At 40.4% G+C, this 19,871-nt stretch overlaps 2 protein-coding genes across 8 annotated transcripts in view; both read right to left on the bottom strand.

Annotated features, from left to right (window-relative positions):
* adam22 (ADAM metallopeptidase domain 22) overlaps positions 1–10,474 on the bottom strand; it is a 92,075-nt gene extending 81,601 nt beyond the window's left edge. The window contains exons 1-2 of one of the 6 annotated variants that reach the window (XR_008572059.1): positions 9,993–10,391; positions 9,663–9,823 (exon numbers count right to left, since the gene is read on the bottom strand). Coding sequence is in view for 5 of the 6 variants with exons in the window: in XM_054782208.1 (XP_054638183.1) it covers positions 9,663–9,823; positions 9,993–10,101 (270 nt within the window). In the remaining variant the exon portion in view is untranslated. Of the gene's footprint in view, positions 1–9,662; positions 9,824–9,992 lie in introns of all 6 variants that reach the window. The other 5 variants (XM_054782208.1, XM_054782210.1, XM_054782209.1 and 2 more) reach the window with 5 other exon arrangements.
* A 246-nt stretch (positions 10,475–10,720) lies between these two features.
* dbf4 (DBF4 zinc finger) lies at positions 10,721–19,743 on the bottom strand. Of its 2 annotated transcripts, none has more exons than XM_054782217.1 (13): positions 19,602–19,743; positions 19,036–19,169; positions 18,741–18,883; positions 18,178–18,336; positions 17,878–17,928; positions 17,717–17,786; positions 17,550–17,617; positions 17,419–17,464; positions 17,298–17,343; positions 17,088–17,213; positions 16,819–16,933; positions 12,586–12,701; positions 10,721–12,491 (listed from the first exon to the last, which is right to left on the bottom strand). In XM_054782217.1, exons 2-13 carry the CDS (start codon positions 19,112–19,114, stop codon positions 11,726–11,728), a joined length of 1,785 nt encoding a protein of 594 aa, XP_054638192.1. In that variant the 5' UTR covers positions 19,115–19,169; positions 19,602–19,743; the 3' UTR covers positions 10,721–11,725. The 2 variants fall into 2 exon arrangements, with proteins under 2 accessions (XP_054638192.1, XP_054638191.1); XM_054782216.1 differs by lacking the exon at positions 19,602–19,743 and adding an exon at positions 19,316–19,545.
* Positions 19,744–19,871: the final 128 nt, after the last annotated feature.

The following is a 19,871-nucleotide window of genomic DNA, read 5'->3' as shown; positions in this document are numbered from 1 at the left end:
AGAATCGACTTCTGGTGGCGGGGAATCGTCTTGACGGGGAAACGACCGTGTACCCCTGAGACCTCCAGTCTCTGTGGAGTGTCATGGCGCCGCTGGCAACATTCAATTCACAAGCTAACAAGATGAAGCCTGAGGGAGGGGGCAATGTTTACACCAACAAAAGGAGACAAATGTTGCAGAAAAAAAAGTATCTAAAAAAAAAAAAATCTAAAAGTATCTGAATACAATAAAAACCTGTTTAATAAATAATAATAATAATAATAATAATACATCAGAATGTTCTTGAAGAAGACACGTAGTACGTGGCATGACACTTGGACGCATCCAGTAGAAATGTGTCAGACAGCCGTATTTTAACACCAAAACGTAATTTTTTGTAATCACAAATTAATTAAAAGAACTGAAAATCAGTGTTAGGTCTACAATAACAGGTCAGTAGATTGTATAAAACATGTGAGAAAGAAATCTTTAATAATACTTTTAGTAAAGTAACATTGGAATGTCCATCCTGTTTTGCTCATTCCTTTTACATTTATTTGCCCTCCATGGACCCCCATCACACAATTGAGGTGGGGAAAGGAAAGGAATAGGAGTACGTATAATTGGGTTTTAATTTGTGCATTATTAACGACTGCATTTCCTCAAAATTATACATTTGAATCATTTTTTAAATTAAATACAATGGTGATTAAATTATATATATATATACAGTATATATATGTATGTATGTATGTATGTATGTATGTATGTATGTATGTATGTATGTATGTATGTGCATGGCTCAGATCAAGGGTACCCTTTGCTGTCTTCAACTTCACTTGAGTAGTATTTGAAATAGTTGTTCTAACAATGTGTACTATCCCTATCACTCTGATGTTTATAGAGTGAGGAAGCTTACCAAACCATAAATTAAGCCTGTTCATGTTTTTATTTTGCGCTAGCACGGCTATGTTGTAAAAAAGTGTCTATATTTGGACATTGAAATGTTACATGTAAAGCATGTCTACTTTTGTTGTGAAATAAACAATATTTTCTCTGATCATTTTGTCATGATTTCTACTGTACTTTAGAATTAAAGAATGATGTCTGAAATTGGTTTCTAATGTGTTTTATTCAAATATTCTGAGTGTAAAAAAAAAAAAAAAAAAAAAAAACTGTCGTGTAATCATTAGTGAAATGTACATAACCTTTGTGTCTGGCTGCCGATGAAAATTTTGAAGAACATAATTCCATGGAAAAACAAACCCCATGATGATTACAATGGTATATATTCATGGAATAATTTCTCAACTCTGCAACTAAAGTGATTTTTTTGTGTACCAAAGAGTAAAATAAGATTATTTGAACAAAAGTCTAACACACCCAATTTCGTGTCCAGCCAGTTATGTACGTACACTTCAAGCTCACAGCGTAAATTGCGTATTGCTAGTAAATATTGAATTAGAAAATGAAAAGTGCCTTCTTGGGCCAAACAAAACTTGTATCCTTCCTCCGGTTATTCGCCTAATACGCGTTCAGCAGGGGAATGTGTCGTTGTGTCAGCCATTTTGTGTCAGCGTTATGTACGTTCAGTCACGACTTCGGAGAAGTAGTATCATTGAATTCGACGAGCAATCGGCGGTTTAACCATTGTCAAGTCTAAGGTAAGATTTTTTCATTTTTATATATATTGGAGAAGATCTTTATGCACTTTGAAATGATTTTTTTTCGTTGGGTGAGTTACAAATTTTGTGTTTATCGAGCAGTGTAACAGCCGTTGTTTTGACCTCTCGTAGGTAGCCGTTCGTGTCCTGTGCACAAAGTGACAAAAAAAATACACAAAGTGGGCAAAATGATTCATCACTACTAGTCGGATTTTACTTACTTTTATCTGTCATATTATATGTCCTTGACATTTATCCGAACCAAAGAAATTCTAGTGTGTTCGTTGATAAATTGCTCCGTACATAACCCGGAAGCGATCGGCGTGTCCCTGAGCACCCCGTGTTGTAATGTGTGTTGAATGGCAAGAAAGTGTGTGTGCCACTACGGAAGATGTAATGTACATAACTCAGTGTCTGCATTTGATTTTTGCCATATTTTCAGAGCTCAAGATCTAGATTTGTCACTTGTTTTTATTTACTTTATGATACTCTCTCAAATATAAGTTACTTTTCTAACAAAAGTCAAATCTATGCAGAGATAACAGCATAAAGTGGACACCGAGTTATGTGCATTACATTTAAGAAAGAGTGAACTTCAGAGGGTTGCTATGTGAAATGGAAGATGTCTCGAGCTCTGGTATGTTGGGTGTGTGTTTTGCAATGTTTGAAGTTTGTGTTGATAACATGTGTAATATATATATATATATATATATATATATATATATATATATACTGTACAGTATATATATATATATATATACACATATACACACACACACACATATATACTGCTCAAAAAAATTAGAAGAACACTTCAAAAACACATCAGATCTACACTGGGGGAAAAATGATCTTGAATATCTTTCCTGATAATAAGTGGGTGATGTATTAGTAACAAAATGATGCCACATAATTTGATAGAAATGAAAATGATCACCCTATAGAGGGGGGAAATCAAAGACACCCCAAAAATGAAAGTGAAAAAATGATGCAGCACACTGGTCCATTTAGCTAAAATGTCATTGTAGCAACTCAAAATGATTCTCAGTAGTTTGTGTGGCCCCCACGTGCTTGTACGCATGCCTGACAACGTCGGGGCATGCTCCTAATGAGACTACGGATGGTGTCCTGGGGGATCTCCTCCCAGATCTGGACCAGGGCATCAATGAGCTCCTGGACAGTCTGAGGAGCAACCTGGCGGCGCCAGATGGACCTAAATATAATGTCCCAGAGGTGTTCTATTGGGTTTAGGTCAGGTGAACGTGGGGGCCAGTCAATGGTATCAATTCCTTCATCATCCAGGAACTACCTGCATACACTATCCACATGAGGTCGGGCATTGTTTTCTTTCTTTTCTTGGGAGAATGAACAGAATAAGATTTTCATTGCATGGTATAACTGCTGTTTTACCATGCACATGACAATAAAACTCTCTTGAATCTTGAATTGTCGTGGACCAGGAGGAACCTAGGTCCCACTGCACCAGCGTAGGTTCTAACAATGGGTCCAAGGATTTTATCCCGATACCTAATAGCAGTCAGGGTGCCGTTGTCCAGGAGCTCATTGATTCCCTAGTCCAGATCTGGGAGGAGATTCCCCAGGACACCATCCGTAGTCTCATTAGGAGCATGCCCCGACGTTGTCAGGCATGCGTACAAGCAAAAGAATAATTTTGAGTTGCTACAATGACATTTTAGCCAAATGGACCAGTGTGCTGCATCATTTTTTCACGTTCATTTTTGAGGTGTCTTTGATTTCCCCCCTCTATAGGGTGATCATTTTCATTTCTATCAAATGATGTGGCATCATTTTGTTACTAATACATCACCCACTTATTATCAGGAAAGATATTCAAGATCATTTTTCCCCCAGTTTAGATCTGATGTGTTTTTGAAGTGTTCCTCTAATTTTTTTTAGCAGTATATATATACATATATACACACACACACACACACACACACACACACATATATATATACACACATATATATATATATATATATATATATATATATATATATACACACATACACAAACATTACATTACATTACTGTGGCTGCATGTGTGTGTGATGGATGTGACTGGAGGAGAATTCTCATTCCTTGCCAGGGTTGGAAACAGATGGTGCACGAGGCTTCATTCATTCATATATTACAAACCCTCGGGTCAATGACAAAGAACCAAGAGTCATTCCAGTGCAGGTCAAGCTAGGGAAACCCCTAAACTCCCTGCCCCACCCCCATTCCATGGTAGTGCCACAGGCTACCTTCATTTAAGCATGGATGCTGCATGACAACAAGGGGAGGAGGAGAACCACGATCAACCAAGGGTGACCTTAGCGCACACGCTCCCTAGAGAGCACACGCTCTATTGTTTGTAAGCGTGTGTCTGCTCGGTGCATATATGGGTGGCTAAAATGCATATGTGTAACATCCACCCTCTTGATGGAATCTAATATGGAATATTGAATCCTTGCTGGGAGGTAATGATGTTTAAAAGACAGCACATCTCTGCTTTGTTGGAGGAAGCCAGTCCTCCCAGACCTGCACTAAACCCTTCCCACATTGATTTCCATTCCAGACCACAGAGCAGCATAAGTGTCTGAACTTTTTCCACCAAGAGACACATACAGAAACAGTGAAAGATGTAGGCGGCACTTACGTATCCTTCAACTCTTGTTTAGTGAACATGTTCAAATCAAGCAACGACCAAATTTACCCGAATATAAAACAGTAGTTTTTCCCCACTAGAAAAAAGGCATGTTATGTTGTAGTTAGGGTCCAGAGACTTATACTGCAGATCCATGCCTTTCCCAGGATTTACGTTCCGGGAACACCAGCGAATGGCCAAAAACTGTGAGAATACGTAGGTACTCACCACTAATGAATGATAATTCAACTTGCTGTATGTTTTGAGGCCAGATTGATGCTACTTTTGCATCTCACAGAGCACAAAACTATACTGCGTTGAAGGGCTGCTGAAGAAAATGCGAAATCTTAACGCTTGACAAAAAAAACTATCAGTGAAGCATATAAACATAAACATGTAAAAATTGTGGTCTTTCCAACAGTGGTATGTATGTAGGGGTGTCTCAGCATAGTCGACTATTCCACAATTTGATTCGCCAGAGTCTGATTCGACTAGCAACCTCGCAGTCGAATTGTATGAAAATGTCATGTGATCAAGATTGTACCATTTTGACTATATGGGGGTGTTGAAGATACATTTTTACATAGAATGTCTTTGGTTTGGTTTAGTTTAGTTTATTTGAACATGAAGGTTCCAATGGAATACATCTCATGAATCATTCTTTCACAGTTCCACATGTCCAAAAGGAAGGAAGAAGCAAAGCTTATTTAATCCTACCCCCCCATTCATTCCACATCTTGTACAGTACATATTATTCGGCCTTGTATTTAGCAAACATCAACAGCTTGTATTGTTTTTTGACTGTTATCTCTGTACATTGTTTGAGTTCCTTGCTTAATCCGTTCCATAATTTAATTCCACATACAGAAATGCTGTGGGTTTTCAGCGTTGTTTTCGCATATAAATGTTTTAAGTTTAATTTTCCTCTAAGAAAGATCACATTTCTCCTCTCTGATAGAGAAATACTGTATGAGGTTTTTGGGTAACAAATTATTATTTGTTCTTGTTTTTGTTATACACAGCCAACTTTGATACAAAATCAGCCTAATTTGTTTTAATAAAGAATTGAAAATGATGTGTGTGTTTAGCTTGAAACAGAAGACCTATACTTACTACGTAATAATAAAATCATCCACTTCAGTTGCACAATCCAAAGCAGCTTAGGTAAGCGCTATGACAACTGTCAATATCGATGGACTTATTGGTTCATCGTGGCTACTAAAAATAACCCCAAAAAAGATCCAATATGTGGAAGTATGCTTGAAAAGTTTAATATAAGCCCAAGAAAGTAACTTGGGTCAGCAGCTTCTTAAAAATATCACACAACAACAACCAACAAGCTGTATCATTTCGGGTACGGCTGTTACTCCAACTTAATTTTGTGTCTCGACTGTGGATTTGAATCCAATAAATTATGCTACTGACCGACAGTTTTAGCAAGTAGTGTGATGTGTGAGCTGCCCACCTGCCGGAAGTGACCGTGTTCTGGTTTTGTTTATCTTGCTTTCTGTGTCACTAAAGAAAAGGTAGTTGTTGCACACCTACCATGTTTACTGTTTATCTGAATGATTTTGCCTTTTTCTTTGAGGTGGAAAAAGTCGCAAATGAGATCTGTTTATTTGTAAAGATCCCCATTACCTGTGCTGTAAAAAAAAAAAATAATAAAAACACAACTAAAATGTTCGACTAGTTGTCAACTATGGACAAAAATGTAACAAAATTTGACTATGAAAATCCTTAGTCGAAGACAGTCCAACATGTACAGTGGTGTGTTTGTCACACTTAAATGTTTCAGATCATCAAACAAATTTAAATATTAGTCAATGACAACACAACTGAACACAAAATACAGTTTTTAAACTTTTCATTATTATGGGAGAAAATCCTTCAGGATTTTCTGGTAGACAGCAGATTTCATGGTTCCATTTTTCACAGCAAGTCTTCCAGGTCCTGAAGCAGCAAAACATCCCCAGACTATCACACACTACTGTTGGTATGAGGTTCTTTTTCTGAAATAAAGCGTTTTTCCTGAAGGTCTTGGGGACCATCAAGATGTTTTCTTGAAACTTGGAACTCTGCCATGCAGGTTGTTGTTGCCCAGTGTCTTTCTTACGGTGGAGTCATGAACACTGACCTTAACTCAGGCAAGTGAGGCCTGCAGTTTTTTTCGATGTTGTTGTGGGGTCTTTTGTGACATCTCGGATGAGTCGTCGCTGCGCTCTTGGGGTAATTTTGGTTGGCCAGCCACTTATGGGAAGGTTCACCCCTGTTCCATGGTTTCTCCATTTGTGGATAATGGCTCTCACTGTGGTTTGCAAGAGTCCCAAAGCTTTAGAAATGGCTTTATAAACTTTTTCAGACTGATAGATCTCAATTAATCTCAGTCACGTTATGTTTTAACAGGGTAGGCAGCCACTTTTTCCCCACACAGGGCCATGTAGGTTTGGATTTTTTTTCCTCCCTTAACTCAATCCCAGCCATTTTTTAAAAGACAACCCCTTCAGTACCGCCCATTTTAGACGATTTTGACTGATCTTTCAAGGCACACAGAATATTGTGTCCTATCGCTATATAAACATGGAACCTACCAAAAGAAAGATTAGACTCATCTTTCATCAGAAAAAAAGTTTGTTTCTACCTTTTTTCTGTTCTTTAATAATCAGCAGTAGAACGTAGGTAGGTTTCAGGAAAATATCAGTTCCTGGCTAGAAAAGGGAGAATGAAAAGATACATTTCAAGCGCAACTTTCACTTTGACTTAAATATTTTTGCTTTTTGTGTTGTCATTGAATAATATTAAAATTTGTTTGATGATCTGAAACATTTAAGTGTGACAAACGTGCAAAAAAAAAAAAAAAAAAAAGAAATCTGGATATTTTCTGAGGGAAAAAAAACAGCCTATTTTCAGAGAGAAAATAAATGAAAAAATATACTAATTTTGACCAAAAATCAAAGAATATGTGGTGCTGTGAATGGTGACTTGCGAATGTGCGGGGATCCATTGTACTTGCAAACATTCTACCACTCCTCAAGTGAGTCAGAGCTTTTCTTCCTGTCACTCACACACAAACACACACACACGGCAATGACCTAACGACAGAGAGAGCAGCTTGTTGAATGCAATTTAGCAAACATAGGCATTATGATGGTCATTTTAAGATCATGGCAATCAGTGAAGCACAGTCAAACCACTGTCCAGCAGCTAAGAATATATAATTAATAAAATATCATAATTGAAAATGTCACCAATATTGAAAATGTAATCTTGGTCTGGCAAAATTTTGGAGTCAATATAGTAGTTATCAGTCTTAGTGAGATACAAATTGTGTTTCATTTTATTTGTCAGGCCAAGAAAAGCAAGCTGCGGACTGAAAGTGGCCCCAGGGGCCGCTGCTTGGGCTCACCGTAGTGAGACTAATATAATAGACAAAAACACACAGTCTGGTTTCATTTGAGAGGCTTGTTTTTCCACCAAACACAACAAGAGCACTTTACTGTAGTCCTCCTCTAGCGGTAGTTGATGTTTGCGTCTGGGATTTAAAAATAGCCAAAGTCTATTAATAACATCCTGCGTGTGTGTGACATCCTTTCAAAAATACACTTGACGGGTTTGTTTTTAGATTATGAAGCTTTATATTATGAAGCTAAAAACAGCCAATTACTGATCAAACTCCTGTTGAGGTGACATCAGAAGATGATTGGCGACCAGCTGCGACTCTCCAGAGACTTCTCGGATCTAACTCCTCTCTTGGAGTATATGTGCATTACAACTGAATTACAATGGAAGATGATGAATACACTGAAGAGGCATGATATGCTGTGTGTAGCTGACTTATGTGGGCAAATGCTTGTGTATTAATGTCCTACAGTATATGCTGGCCGATGGGTCTTTCTTGTTAGCTTGTGCTGGGCCACCACTTGATTTAAGGCGTTAAAGAGAGGCAAACTCTGTAGGCCTGCACAAAGTAAAAACACATAACTGGCTTGCATCGTGCATGGTGATGGTTATACTGCAGCACATTGGTTATTACTCTATGAACACCACAGCCGCATTGTTTTAAAGTGCTTCCTGACAAATGATATTGCTTTGCTTGTATGACGATACTGTAGTGGTGGGTGATGAAAGCTTTATACAGCAGCAGTGTAGCGCATATAACAAATGGGAACCGCTTGGATTATTTACCATTGCACTTAAAATGATACAACCCCATTGCATTGTACAAACTTTTAAATGAGTAAATATTAAAATATCTGGCCCTTAATTTTAAAATTAACGAAGGATGCAAAGACTACAGGGGGTCCTTGGCTTATGGAGTTTTGAGTTTCGCTGCCATGAATTCATTCATAACTTAATTATGGCCCATAAACACGGGACCCGCCTGAGAACTAGTTACAGCAAAGGAATACACTTTGTGCGGCCACACTACTCTCAACACTGAACCGCCACCGCCATCATCATCATTAAGGATAAAGATCGTATTGTAACATCTAGACGGACCTTGTCAGGATGACAACATAACTACGACTAGAATACGCCAAAACAACATCAGCAAACTCACCTGTCCGGTCGGCATGGAGCCATTCTTCTCCTTCCGCACACACACACACACAGTCAGGACACATCACGTTCAATGATATTCGGAAATCACAAAACTCTAATACTGTAATACTTCACATAACTGCCAGGTCGCTACAAACTCTTTGAGCATGTTAATGGATCTGCTCCTGAAAGTGACAATATTAATAGCAGCATAAAGTGGTCTTATTGTTGAGAAGGTTGCTAGTGCTTTTATTTTTTAGTAGTTAATTTTATTTATATTTTATTACTTAATTAGTGTATTTTGTGTCCTTCATGAATTATGTGTGCAGTGTGAGTGACTTAGGTATACGCTCCGATTTACATCACAGGCTAGTAACAGAACTAGAACGTAACACAAGGATCATCTTAATTCAAGAGTTGTGACCCCTGGTGGAGCAAACATGCAATAGCAACTTGTGGCATTTTGCATGTTTGCAAGATATACAGTAAATGGCCTTTTAAGGCCAAGAGTAGAAATATTATATCTTGTTTGTGCAGTGATGTTAGGCATGGGAGTTGTCATTTACAAAATATTTATTTTGAATATTTTTGGTAATTACTTTTTGCTTCACATATTTTTATAGTCTGTGTATGCCTACATATATTTCTAATATTATAGGAAATATGTCTTGTGTTTTTACTGCACGGACTGATGCTGCCTGCTTCGTGTCGTTCGTGTTTGTAAGTATTTTCCCAGGGCAGGTGCTGGATGCAAACATGTAAACAACCAGGCAAGGCTGCAGCCCTTCCGTCCACCCCAAGCACCAAGCATAGAAGCACGGCGTGCATACCTGCGTGGATCCGGGTCTGCCCTTCACCCGGGTGCTCAGCTCATCGTGGCCAATCTGGCTGTGGTTGTGTCGGCTGTAGAGCAGGCGGACAGGCACCGTGTCCTCCTTGCCCAGGAACCTGACTTCTTTACGAGGCACCTTGAAGCTCGACGAGGCGCCCGCTAGACCGGAGGAGGGAACCGTGCATTTTTATTATGACAAGAAAAAAAAAAACAAACATCCACCCCCCTCCATATTAAAATGTGTATTATTCCTGTTATTTAACCATTTTCAATAGCAAGCTATAAATAAACAGATATGACGATAAATATAAAAAAAATAAGAAATTACCATTAAGGAACTGAGGGTTGCTCTGGTGACCGACGTGCATCAATCCACAGACGCACAAAAGGGAAATCCACCATGGAGAGCGCATCATCATCATCATCTTCCTCTCCATCTCCGTTGATGGGAATTACAAAACAATGCGGTAATCCACGAGTGGGCTCTGGCGGGTTCCTGCCTTCGCTAGGGGAGGCTGCTGATCTGGTTTCTGCAGTCCCTGTGATCGGAGGCCATTGGGGGTTCCGGACGAGACTAAACGCCGAGCGCGTCTGAGCGCGCCGAGACACAGCGGTTCATCAGCGGCAAAGAGGAGGAGGAGGAGGGGGGGGTGTAGAGAGGATGAGGGAGGGAGACATAGAGAGAGGGAGGGATGGAGGCCAGGGGACACCTCCTTAAAACACATCAATATCCAGCGGCTCACTGCAGAAACGCCTCATACATAAACATGAGCAAGGAGGGACGGAGGGGAAGCTGCGGGCCGGGCCTTCCACCACCTCCGCCCTCTTTTCTGGATGCTGAAGCCCGGCAAGGAGCGCCATTCCTCAGACTCCTCTCCCCATGACTCACCCAGTCATCTGCAAGGGCGCAATAAATCAAAGCATATTGGAAGAGGAGGGACAATGAGAGACGTTGCATTTAGCATCCAGTGTCATTATTCTTCACCAGCAGACACATTGATTCGTTACTGGAGGGGAAACGAGACAAGAGTTAAACAAATGTAGTGCCATGACACAATATTTACCTTTTTATTTTTCATATTTCATACTTTCAGGAGATTTTAATTTGAAACCATTTTGATGAATACATACCATATTCATACTACTATCAGTTACTGTTACAGAAATGTGCAAAACATTTTTAATGTCACACTGCTGACTGCATCCGTCACAGGAAAGATTAATTTTTGTAAAGTCTCGCCATCATCTTGCATTCTGAATAATTGCAACATTAGAGTCACAACAGAAAACCTGGCATGTTTTCACCTGTTGTGCATAAAAGGCACCAACAAAGAGACAAAGTTAGCGTGACCATTTTCAACCTTTGAAGAAAGTATTACACAGGCATCCTGCAAAAGACAAGGCATTTATTCGCCTGCGCTTTCTATACAGTACAGAACCCAGAGAAGTGGGGTGCTGCCGTGAGTGTTTTCACACAGTGACACGGCATACTGCAATCAGATGAGTCGCATATAAGATACTTTGCACCCCCATCTTGGCTTACTTTCATTCCTTTAGCGAAGGCCACAGTCAGCACCTCATCTAGCCCCTTTCACACAGTCTGCAGAAGGCGTGTGTGTGGCTCTTCTGTGTAAACGCCAGTGACACAGGATTGGGTTAGGGGAATCACCCTGGCAATTTTTTGGTAGCAGGGACAGGACACTGTCTGTGTGTAAGGGTATTGCACACACAGCTGCCAGGACCGAGCTGAGTGACACAGTACAGTATAGTGTACTATAGGTCACCACACATCTAATTATGTGCTTGCTGTGAGAAAGCACACACAGCTATAGAAAAAATCTTGCCTCAGTGTTCTGTATAAAAGGCACCTATGGATAAATGACTACTGTTGCTGCACTATTTTGCCAAATTTGTGTGTGAAAGAAACTTATGGCACTAACACCCATTCCATGTTGGTGCTGTTTATACAAAAGAGCCAGCAGGGAAAACAAGCCACCTTTTACTTGCAGTGTACAAGGGGCTAGAAACTGCATGGATGTTGTATTGAAGAGCCAATACATTTCAATCCATAATTCCCATCTTGTCATCAAATCCCAGGAATTCCACGTGTGAGTCAGCACTTGAGTAAAAAAGTTGCCACAGCGTCAGTAGAGGATCCTCACAAGGGTCACTCTGCACTACATGCTCTTCACATGTAGCCTTTGGGCTTAGTTTCCGTCTTTTGCGTTTATAAGCTTTGACCTTCCTTTTTACTTTCCGGACGGGAGAAGTGCGGGTCTGTGAAGAAGGATCTCGCTCTGAGACGCTTCTGTTCGCTTTCCCGGGTGACTCCATGTTGCAGTCAGCCTCAGCTGGTTGATTTGTGATAACATCGGGGCTTCCTAAGTGTGACACACTGCGTGGCTCTTGATGGGCAGGTGGTGTCAGGCTCTGCGTGTCTGTGTGAGATACCTGCACATCAAGGCTGACCCGAGGAAATAACAGGGCACTGTGGGTCAGACGCTCACCACTAGAGGGCGGAGTTTCTGCATTTTGTGCAGATTTTTGAGGGCAGGAAGTCAAGAGTTTCTGTCTGCACATAGACTGGAGTTTTGACCTGCGTGAGGCAGTAACCCACTTCCTGCCATTGCAGTGGATCCGAGGAGCCGACTGAGGGGCTGGAGAGATTTTTAAAGCGTGTTGTGGAAAAGGCTCCTCTGGGCTGTCAACAGGAGCAAGCAGCTCCTCTTTAATAATCCTAGTGGCATCATGATCTCGCTTGCTGCTGAACTCACTTCTTCCAAATGGTCCTGGGGCAACCACAGCAGTAGAAACAATGTGCTTTGGTCTAAAAAGGAACAAATATGAGTTAAGTACAAAGAGGTTTTTTTTGTTTTTTAAGTGATATTCTATGTGTTATCAAAAGAAACTTGAAGTAATACCTTTTAATAAGAGTGCTGATGCAAGTGAAGCTGGTGTGTAAAGTTGAAAGCAGTCTATCCACCACTTGATACGCATCGCTCTTGGAGAAAGCCTTGTGACGTTCACTCTGCAGGTGCTGGATTGAATGAAAGTGACAGTAAAAAAGGAGTAAAAGATAGGAGTGACCAGATTTCTCCTTCAGAAAAAAAATGTCTTGTGGGCACAAGGCGTGGGACAAAAAAAATTCAGACTTAGTCACACAATAAATGACAACGAACTTGATAATTTTGCCGGTCTCCATATATTGCCATGTGCATGTGTGTGTGTTTTTTCCCCCTCTTCTCCCATCTCCCAACAGGCAGGAAGAGGTTTCAACTCCTCGGCGCGTTTGTTCGATAGAACAAGGACATGAACGAAGTGAGCCCTTTTTTTAGTCATACAGTCTCTTTGTCTCAGTGGGTGGAGGCGGGGTCGCTAGCATACACACAGTGTGCAGAAGAGTATTGCAATATATTGTCATACATTTTTTATATCTTTTCTGTACTTTAATGTTAAAATCTCGTCTCCTCTCGATCTAGCAGACCCAATCTCGTGTAACGTCGAGTATCTTGTGACACCCCTAGTAAAAGACCATTTTAGGATTCAGAAGTTCACACATTTGTTTAAGCAGAATAAGCACTGTCGATATGCAATCTGTACTGGAAACGCAATCGGTTCTATGCATGTGCGGAATCACGTGTTAGGCAAGCTGATTTGTACTACTACGCATGTGTAATCTACGTCATCCATCGATCTATTTTACAGCAGTTACAGAGCGTAACCATCAGGCAACAAGATTTCTACCACGCATGTGAAATATGTCACCCCCCCATCCTATACACCCAAAAATGTTAAGATTGGAGAAATTACAACATAATCAATCTTTTTTTTGTAAAGGCCCAGTCACACTGCCCGAACTTTGCTGTAGCGTTCCTTAAGCGGTGAAAAAAATTCATCACCGCTCGTAACCGTGCACAAAATGGGGAAAAAAAAAAAAAATCGAAAACACGGGCGTTGTCCTAGCAGTGCATCGCTGAAGCCGGTGTTGCTTTAGTGTTGGTTTAGCGGTGACGCGAGCGTTGATAGAGTGGCGTTCTGCGCATGCGGGCTGGTGGCATCCTCATGAAGTGCTGGAAGGCTCGTGTATCCTCATTCCTTTGTGCAACGTTTAATCACCGCCCGGGCAAAGCTGGCAAAGCAGCAGTGGTCCAGCGTTCAAGATTTCTGTGTTGGCCTAGCGGACCCAAGCGTCCATGAACTTGCGTATAGCGGCGGCAAACTTTGACTGGGCGTTGTTGGAGCAGTGATGAACTTTGCCGTGGCGGAAAATTGCCTGCTCGTCATTGCTCGCAATATTTTGTGCAGCTCAAAACTTTCGGAGCGGTAGGAGGGACCATCAGCGGTGGCCGAGCGTATACGGCGTTGCCTTAACGGGGGCCAACTTCTGGTAAACGGTTACGAGCGGTGATTAATTTTTTTCGCCGCTCCAGGAACGCTACAGTAAAGTTCAGGCGGTGTGACCGGGCTTTTATATCATATCCATGGTGTAAGTGGATACATTTCTTGGTTCCATAAATTATTTTCTTTTTTTTTTTGCCACTGAAAAAATACAGACAAAAGCATTTGCTAGCAAGATATGTTTGGATGGATGGTTTTTTCCCTTTTAGAAAATTATCTGAATCCTCTAGATTAGGGGTGGGCAAACTTTTTGACTCACGGGTCACATTGGGTTAAAAAATTTGTCCGAGGGGCCGTCTACATATAGGGGGTCGGCAAACAGTACAACATACTTATTCACGGTGCAACGAAACGAAAACAACATATCCACAGCAAGTTAATGCATCACAAATCAACTACTGCTACTACGTGGGTAATAAAAACAACTAAGTGCTAAACGCAACTTGTAACTTAAACTGTTATTTACAAGTGTCCGCAAGGCATGCTGGGTAGTCCTGCGACGACGACAACAACAATATGAACTATGAATGATAAAACATTGGATATTAACGTCCCTTGTTGTTACTTCCCTGGCAACCTCCTCAACATATTTTGTATTTAAGCAAAAATGAGACAAACACGACAAAATGTTGGGAGAGAGTACGACAAGCTACACAGCATGCCTTGTAGCAGGGATATGTGTGTGTAATTTTGGCATTGGTATTATGCACAGACATTTATTTGTATGCCAGCATGGTGCAGTAGGTAGGTTATGTAGCGCGTGTATGTTGACGTGTTGTGCTGTTTGGATTGCTATTTTGTACAAGCTACAGATTGCATCTGACTATTTCCCGTGCGACTCAAGCGTGCCACAACAGAAGTGCAAGTCATGTTGCTACAGCAAATAAGATCTGCTTCTTCCAACTCCTTTTCAGACATGTTGAATTGTGCCGGTGTCAATACAAAGTATGTGTGAAATTCAGTGATGTTGGTAACGCGTTACAAAGGAACGCGCTACACTTGCATAACCACTTTTTTCAGTAACGAGTAATTTAAAGCGTTACCATTTCAAAACAAGTAATCTGATTGAAGTTACTTATCCAAAGCCACTTTGCGTTACTGTTTTTCAACAAATAGAAAGCCATTATTGCCGCTGTGACGGCGGTGAGTGACATGTGTCAACAACAATGGCGGCACGAGGGAGCTCGGCTTTTGCTAGGTGGAAATACAGTCACTACTTCAAGTTGGTGTCCAACAAAGATAGGAATATTACGGTTCGTTGTACGCTCTGTCCTGGAAACAAACTGTTATCTGCCTTCAATAACAACATCAAACTTGAAGAAACATTTGGACTCGCAGCACAGCACAGTCAAGCTCACGGCGAAAGTTCCTACTGATGGAGCAAAAAGGAGAGGTACGAGTGCAGCAGGTCCGATGCCACTCAAACAACAGAAACTGGACATCGGTGGAAAAATCAATAAGTGGAGGGGAGTTGAAGAGGTTGGTTGCGCGGTACATCGTGGAGGAAATGTTGCCGCTGAACACGGTTGACACACCGTCGTTTTGTGCCATTATACAGAAGATCCCCACTACTGTCACAGCTGAGCTTCCGCACAGAACATCATTTTCATCCTATCTGGGGCACGAGTATGCTGAAATGGAACGTAATATCAAGACTGCGATGAATGACGTCGAGTTTGTGTCAACTACCGTTGATATTTGGACGTGGAACAACTGAAGTTATATGGGAGTGACGCTCCACTGGATCGGTAGAAAAATTCTTATTACATTGATATATTCCATCCATCCATATTCTATACCGCTTCATCCTCATTAGGGTCGCGGGGGCATGCTGGAACCTATATATTTTTTTACATTTTCATAAAACAGATGTCCGAGTTAAGCTGATGGCAAGTGAGACGTTTTCTTAAATAAAAACATTCATTTTTGATTTTTTATTTAAGTTTAACATTATATATACATTGCTGATGTTGCACCAATAAAAATAGTGTTAATAAGACCTGTTGTCGTTCTGTGGTGAAGGGTAGTGTTGCAGGCAGCAGCTGTAAGTAACTGAAAAAGTAACTAGTAATGTAATTTAGTTACTTTTGAAATAAAGTAATCTGTAAAGTAACTAAGTTACTTTTTAGTTCAGTAATCAGTAGTCAGTAATCTGATTACTTTTTCTGAGTAACTGTGGCAACACTGGTGAAATTACTGACATCATTTGCACAGAGAATGCATAGACTCTCCAAACAATATTTCAGTTTAGCTTTTTGAATCGACAGAGAAGTTGAAAGGTGGATATGTTTTACTGTCAGTGTACTTACATGAACTTCTAACATTATAAATGACAAGCTATGGTAAATGTGTCGCCATATTTTTACACTTGTGGGATGATTCAATACATTCCCTGCACTCAGAATGAAAGTGAAAGAACAAGGGCCCAAAGAGCCCCTCCCACCCCTCAATTCTAATCTTATGACATGTTGCACACAAACCGAAAGTTTAACCTACAGTAAATATACACAGAGTGTAATATCAACAACACAGGAGTTGGTACACACACACGGTAAGTGCACAATATGCAAATTATTCTTCTTTCAGCCATTTTTGCAGCTCCGCGTGATCGGGGATAGTTTTTAGTTATCATTGTTGTATGCATGCAAACCAGCAAAACGTCTTCTCTGTATATACTTTACTTTTCTTCTCTGTAAATACAGTACATTACATGCTTTTAAAAAGTTTTTCTCAGCTACAAAAAACTGAAGCCTTACTGTTGTCAGGTTTTCATATCTGGCAGTGCAGCACTCGCAGTAGCCGCCTCGTTTCTTGTCCTTGTTCTTCTTCCGCCCAGCAGCTTGGTCTTCACAGGTCGAGGCTTTGACACTTCTACGGGATAAATTACACCAACCATACTTTGGTCGAGCACCTTTCCAAAGCTTCATTACAAGAACTCAAAGAAATACAAGAGTGCTTGTACAGATATTTTTTTAAATGTAGGGTAGCGTTAAGACAACAATCAAAGCAGATCTAGCCACCATACCTTTTTCCTTGCTGTTCGTCCCGTGCAGGGTCTTCATTGTTAAAAAAGAAGGGACTACGAGGAGGAACCGTCTTCAGGTTTAACTCGGCCATGTTTGGCATGGTGAGGTATAATGGACAGTAATGTCTGAGGATAATGAGCGAACAACACTTTAGAGAAGAACATACTCTTAAATGTAGTACAAGGATGCCAGCTTTTAGCATCTCTAACCTGCTGGAATCTTCAACCTTGATGAAAGGTTTGTGGATGCGCCCTCCTTGGCGGACAAATAGTTTTGAGTACACATTTATATAGATGACAGATGATTAAAAATACTGCACAAGCCATTCACCTTTGTGTTTCCGATAGGTGTGCTTTGCTGTTGGCTCAGCTTTGACCTACAGTGCAATGAACAGACAAATATGGTCAAATAATAAAAATAGGAACGTTTACTGTAGCCATGAAGCTTTTATAAAAACTTACATTTGTTGTGGCTACAGGGCACTGGCTTGCTAGGGTCTTTTTTTTCTTCTCAACATACGCAATCACATCTGCAGATTAGCACAAAAGGTAGCATCATAACACACAAGCAGCACAAATGCTCTCTATGACAATGTTACTTGATGCAATTGTCTCACATGGAAACATACCATTAATGTAGAGGATTTTCACACCCCACTCCAGAGCATTCGACAGGATCTTGTGTATTTGCACTCTTTCCTAAAAACAAACAAAATTACCATTAGCAAAAAAACAAAACAAAACAAAACCACTGATACAAATCGTATTAAAATACAGCATGCCAACAAACCTTTTCTTTCACTGCCCTCTCCGCTAAAGACTTTCCACGGCATGTGACAACCTGTAAAACAAAAAAGAAAAAAAAGTCAAATATTCTCAATGGACTAACTTGTACATGAAAACATACAGCGGAACCTTCAAAGTCAAATGCTGTAAAGGTCAAAAAACTTAGAAGTTCAACACAAATGGCAAATGCCTCAAAAGACAAACTAAACTTATCTATTTCCTATGTGGGGGGACTGAATAGATTGTGTTCAACTTTGGAGGTTCCACCGTATGAACAAGAAGGAAGTAATCCAAGTGAGCTCACTGCGTCTGTTTGACCCGGAGACCTGCTAGGGAAAGGTGAACTGTGTGAAGATTCCGGGCTAGGGACCGGAGAGTCTTGCTTGAGGCATTGTATGTATTTAGCCTCCCTCTTGTTGGTTATAAGATACTTGATTTCTTTGCTGAAGAACTTCTCAACACTCTAGAGAAGAAAGCAAAGGAGGACAGTTACAATGTTTGTGTAAAATTAGTTTAGCAATTTCACATTAACAAAACACGTGAAGCATTTTCTCGTTACATGTGTTTTATGGTGTTTAAGTGTGTTTCGTTTTGCATCATTTCTGTGTTTGCCCGTCGGCCACAATTTAGACTTGCTCCCTTTGGGGCACAAAAGGTACAATTATATGCCAGAAGCTAAAGCATGAATTAAAGTTCAAAATATTCCACAACACATAAGTCATACAAATATTTCAATAAAGGTGTAAAACCGCAGTTTAAAGGGTTAAATTGTGATCCTGTGGGTGGCACTAGGTCTAAAAAGTCAGCCTGATGTTTGTCTCTACAAGAGAGGAAAAGCATGGTAAAAACAGAACATTTGTGTCCCACCCCTCCGAAGTGCTGAATATCTCTCTCCAATGACTCTGCTATCTTGTTGGATGGCAGGTCGAGGTAAAACACTTTCCCAGCCAAAGGTTTAAGATGGGCCATATGGCTCTTTAGTGACGTCTCGCCATTTTTGCTGGCTTTTCCTAAAAGACGACAAAGTGACAAATGTTGAGAGAGGTGAGGTTTTCAAGATGATGGGAATTTTTTTTACTGCTGAATCACAGATCATTAGGAATGGATTCACTCACAATTTTCACCAAGAAGACGAACATCAAAAGATATCAGAGTAAATTACCTTTCCAATTAGGTCCAGTTTTCCTATGTGTGGGTTTGGGCCTCATTATGTTGTTCTCTTTTAAATAACAAAAAAGCATTTATTTGCACTCTGTTGTGAGACGACATACCCCAGTCACCGTCCTCAAGTGACCCCTGTGAGTGCAAACACAAGGGATACTTACACATCACTCGTTAAAACACATACACAACACAGCTATGCTGATAGAAGTTGTTTTCCCCCCCCCCCAACTCTTACTCCATCGTTTCACAAGTCTACTGTACGAGTGTTGCTAACTCACCGTTTGTTGGTTAGCTTCCTTGCTTAAGTTACATCCGTTCGCCGATTGACGTAAAAGTGCTTCAACGGCTGCATTTATTTAATCATTTAATGAAGAGTGTTACCGACCATTAACATTTGTAACTGTTTGGTTAATCCCCGTTACAGAGTTTTAACGTCGACGTTTCACCAAACTTTCATTTCCCGCTTTAGCAAATTTGCAGTGGTGACGACAAACTGCGTTGCCATGTTGTCACCACCCGGACTCATATCAAACCATTACGTTGAAATGACTGACTTCTACTTACGTATGTTTAGCATCCAGTATCTTCTTCTATTTCTTCTCCCATACGATTTAAAATTGTGGGATTAATCCCCATTATTTCCATGAAGTGCTCTAATGGCACTTAGCGAGAAATGTTTGCGGGTTTCCTTCATCGAAATTTGGCAACACCGGAAATAAGTATATTCGTCTCAGTGTTCGAATGTGATGTTTCCACACTACCATAAAATAAAAGCAAAAAACATTAAAACGTATATATTTAGAAGATACATGAGTAACATCGTGTTATTACGAC

The sequence above is a fragment of the Dunckerocampus dactyliophorus genome, chromosome 7 (assembly GCF_027744805.1).
Source record: "Dunckerocampus dactyliophorus isolate RoL2022-P2 chromosome 7, RoL_Ddac_1.1, whole genome shotgun sequence".
In the NCBI taxonomy this organism is placed as follows: Eukaryota; Metazoa; Chordata; class Actinopteri; order Syngnathiformes; family Syngnathidae; genus Dunckerocampus; species Dunckerocampus dactyliophorus.
This window is presented reverse-complemented; position numbering and strand designations above follow the sequence as displayed.